At 40.0% G+C, this 4,589-nt stretch overlaps 1 protein-coding gene across 1 annotated transcript; it reads left to right on the forward strand.

The window, feature by feature from the left end:
- On the forward strand, positions 1–3,302 carry LOC116248977 (uncharacterized). Its single transcript, XM_031622050.1, has 2 exons — positions 1–156; positions 1,702–3,302. Exon 2 carries the CDS (start codon positions 1,713–1,715, stop codon positions 3,141–3,143), a length of 1,431 nt encoding a protein of 476 aa, XP_031477910.1. The 5' UTR covers positions 1–156; positions 1,702–1,712; the 3' UTR covers positions 3,144–3,302.
- The last annotated feature ends 1,287 nt before the right edge of the window (positions 3,303–4,589 follow it).

The raw sequence follows: 4,589 nt of genomic DNA on the forward strand, positions 1-4,589 counted from the left end.
AATGAAAGCAAGAGGGATGGGGGAAGGGGAACTGGGGGAGGAATTCATTTCTTTTAAAAAAGGGCTTATCAGTTCGCAGTGGAAAAGGTGAGGGGGAAGGTAGAGAAAGAGCGTGACGGTCTCTGACTGATACCAACATTCTGAAATCGGGCAAAGGTATGTCCCTTAAGTTACCCCTTCGACCCTGCTCTTTTGAGAGAGAGACAGATGCTGAACCACGGGCGTGGATTTCTTTTCGCCTTTTCTGCTTTGTTTTGCTTAAAATTAAAGGATGGGGCGTTTTAAGGGGATCTTTTCTGTATTTGGCGGAGAATTGAGTGAAAAGATCAACTATCGGGCTACCCACGTAAAGGTTTTGAGGACCGATCTGGGTTTTTGAGAATGTCGCCTTTGGAAGGTATGGTTGCAACTCTGATCCATTGAGGTGAATTCCAACAGGAAGGACTTGGGAAGTATTTTGGATCTATGAGTTGAAGTTGGGAATAAAGGGAAGCGTTGTATGGTTTGATGAATTTAGAAAGAAAAGTAAAGAACGAGGCCGATAGTTTGGAACTAGATGCCCAATTAAAAGCCGCATCCGTTTGTTTTATAGTGTCTTATACTTGGCATTTGCTGTGAATTTATTTTGCTATCGTTGCTTCCCTTGAAGTTTGAACGCTCTCAAATTGTTTCCGGAACAGCACGTCATTTTCGTGTTTCATTTTTATGTACAAATATGTAGTTCGTATCTATGCCTATCAGTTCGTTCTTTCTTCTCGGAACTATGAATCTGGTAATAGAGAAGCAAATTAGTTATTAAGAGAAGAAATCTATGTGAAAACTATGACCATGGGACTAAATGATCTGTTTTGCAGAGACAATTTTTGTATTTTTAGAACAGTTGAAAAAATCTGGGCGGCTGGTTGTGTTGTGTGGTCACAAAAACCTCAGGAAAAGTTCTCTAACTTTTCTGGAGAGAATTACAGATTATGGTTTATCTATGATAGTCCGAGAGGTGAAGGAGTTCAAATGTGAATTGTCCATTTCATCGATGGAGATTCTCCAATTTAGTGCGGCACAGTTCATTGGTTGGAACAATCATGAACCTATATAGCACTATGTATTTCATTTGGCTGTAGTTCTGCTGTAGATCTTAAAAGCATTAACCTAGTCTAGTAACCATTTGTCTGGTCATCCAAAGTCACTGGTTGCCATCTCTTCAAGATTGACTTCAAATCTACAGGTTAGTTCTATTCCAGAAAACACACCCTCGCAAACATACACATATACATGTATTCATACCCTCTAAAACAGCAACACAGGCAATGCCATCCAAACTTGGCTGTTTTGTGGGCATCCATGTTTAAGGATAAAAGGTTAACCACGATAATTGGAATCACAGTTTGGAGATACTGTCATATGCATGGTATTTCTTGATATGTTAGTTTAACCACCATTGCAGTGACAGGAGTGATTCATATGATATTGCTGTCTTTCCCATGATTAAATACTGCATTACTAGTTACCGCAATCATAAAGCAAAAAATTGTGCTTGTCATTGTTTCCCAGTCTACCAAGTCATGGAGATAGTAAAGCCAAAAAAGAAAATCTTGAAGGAAGGAAGGACAATAAAGCTATGATATTTTTCCTGTAATTCTGTCAGCTTGGTCACAGGTTTCAAGTACTTCCAACCTTGAGGAAAATATTTTTTTTTTGCACCAGGTGTTTCACAAATGACAAACGAAGCTGGGCCTGGTCTTGAAGGGGAAGAAACAATAGATAAGCAAGAGCTGCACATCAAAGGTAAGACACACACAACAGAAGAGAATGTAGATAAGAAAGAGAAGTTAGAGATGGAAGTAGACATTAAGAACAAATCTGTGCGGAAGGATGGGGAGTGCAAAGAAAAGTCAGAAAAAAAGGAGAAGAAACACAAGAAGAAGGATGAAGAGCACGATGTCAAAGACAAGAAAGCAGGACAGTTGGAAGGAGAGAAAAAAGAGGTAAAAGTTAAGAGTAAGAGTGGGGAGTGTAAGGAGAAAGTTAAGAAGGAGGAAGAAGGTGAACTGGAAAAAAGAGAGAAAAAACACAAAGATAAGAAAAAAGATGGTGAACATGAAGGAGACGAGAAAAAGGAGAAAAAGAAGAAAAAGAAGGTAACGGAGGAACATGATGGAGCGGAAGGCAATGAAAATCAAGAAGAGGCAAAGGCAAAGGAAGAGGAGAAAGATAGGAAAAAGTACAAGAACGGAGAGTCTGAAGGAGGAGAAAAGGAGGAGAAAAAGAGAAGTAAGAAGAAAACAGTTGAAGGCAATGGAGCAGAACACAATAAAATCCTGGATGAGCATAAGGTGAAGAAACAGGAGAAAGCAAAGAAGGATAAAGAGTCAAAGTACAAGGAAGTCATGCATGCAGGAAGCACAAGGGAAGTGCAGGAGAATGACACAGGTGAAGAAAAGGAAGCGAAGGTGGAAGAAGAAAATGAGAAAAAGGCAGACGGAGGTACTGAACTGAAGGAAAACAGAGATGAGAAAGACGAACCGAGAAAGGAAAAACTTAAGAGGAAGAAGGTAAAACATGGAAGCTCAAAGGAAAGCCACCAGGAAGGGAAGGAACATATGAAGAAAGAAAAAGAGGAAGAAGTGCAAGAAAGTCAGGGGAAGGAAACTGAGAAGGAAGTACTGGAGGACAAGCAGAAGAAAAAGGAGAAAGATAAGAAAATGAAGAACAAGGGATCAAAAGAGAAAGACAAGAAAAAAAAGGCTGGTGACGCTGCTGAGGATGGTGGGAAAGACAAGGGAGAAGAAAAGACACATGGAAGTGGCCAAAGTGTGGAAAAGCAAGGGGTACATGCAACTGAAGACGAGAAAAATGAAAAAGAAAGGAAACTTGAGAAGAGGAAGTCTGTCAGAAAAGAGAAGACAAATGATGTTGGTAACTTGAGAAAGAAACTAGAAAGAATTGACATCAAGATCGAATCTTTGCTATCAAAGAAAACTGAGATATTGAAGATGATTAAGGAGCTGGAGGATAAGAATGTGACTGAAAATTCAAAAAATGAAAGCAAACCCCATATAATAGAATCCAAGGATGAGAATCTCAGTGAACCAAAAGCAGTTGATGAGCCCGTCAAGGTGGAGATAGTGGAAAAAGCAACTGCATAGCAATGGAAAATTCTGCGCTGTTTTGATGAGAAGAGTGTTTTTTTCTGAGTTGTATACATATATTGATGCAAAAGGTTGCCACTTTTGCTAAACGGCACCACTTTGGACATGCTTTCAGGTGTTGTACATGCATCTTAATAAATCTTTTTGTTTTCGCTTCATGATTTGTCAGGATCTCTGGTACTTTTGTTCTAGTATGTATTCTCCTTTCTGGTCTGAGGTCTGGGAGTCTCAAGGAAAAATATGACGGTGATGTTAATGAGTTGGGAACCTGAACTAGAGAATAGTTCTTGCTAAATTGGGACCTACTTGCTAAAATAGCTGGTTGGATATGCATACGACGTGTCAGAAAAAAAATGTGTGATCTGCCAACATGACAATTATTCGGTATCATGCCCCATTGATCTGTCCGACTGATACAGATTCTTAACTACCAATTTATCTCCATCGGAGAGATGAAACTTCGATTGAAAAATTAGACAACTCTCTTGTGACTCGAGTTGTGCCTGTGGAGCAAAAAATTGAGGAAAGCATCGTGTATGCATTAATATTCATACAGGTCAGCGATGTTATGCATGCCTTCGACATTCAAGAAAACACGGGGATTTAGATACGTCACTAGGTATCGCCAAAAGAGCGCCGTATGTCATCCCTCACCCCAGAAACTATAAGTTGTCCCAAAAATTCAACAAAAATAATTATCATATTCATTGTTCATTTTTTACGGTTTACATTAACTTCTGTATTTTTAGCTTATGACATACTGGCTTTTTGGAAGGGTTCTTTGACAGAGTATTTTCAAAATATCACAGCGGTTATCCAAGCCTGCTAGAACCTGTTCAGTTGCAGTGGTGTTGTCAATAAATTAATTACATGGCATACACAGCGCTGTGCATGTGGCCGATCAAGTTTTATTCTCTGATCATTTATTTTTCTCTCAGTTATATATGGATGGATAGCTAAATATAATGGCATGTAAGGGGTGTAAGGTTTCCTAGCGTGCTCTTGTTGGGTCTGCCCAGCTTTAGCTCGTCTTAGATATTGATAGTTACCACCATGATCCTGGAAAACAGGGAGTGCCTGAATGGCGGAGAAAAGGACCTTAGACACACTGTTCGTCTCGCATGTACATACCCCATTGCAAACATGGTAGAGTGGTGTCTTGTTATACTCCACCAAAACCTTTGCTGGCAATTGGCAAAAGGTGGCTGGCATCAAACGACCATCTTGTCTGCCTCTCATAGTCGCTCTTAAGGTGATCCCGTCTACAGTGAAATTCCAGGCGGTCAGACAGGTCCTTAAGTCGATTTCAATTTTCAACCAGTTAACGAAGTCCCTGAGAGGGCCTTTTGAAGCATTGCGTCTCCTAAAAACTAGGTTGAGCGTGGTTCCGAAGCTTTCGGTCTCTCAAAGATAAAGTAGACAATATGATACGAGGCAGCTTTA

Source organism: Nymphaea colorata, chromosome 2, assembly GCF_008831285.2.
Source record: "Nymphaea colorata isolate Beijing-Zhang1983 chromosome 2, ASM883128v2, whole genome shotgun sequence".
NCBI lineage: Eukaryota > Viridiplantae > Streptophyta > Magnoliopsida > Nymphaeales > Nymphaeaceae > Nymphaea > Nymphaea colorata.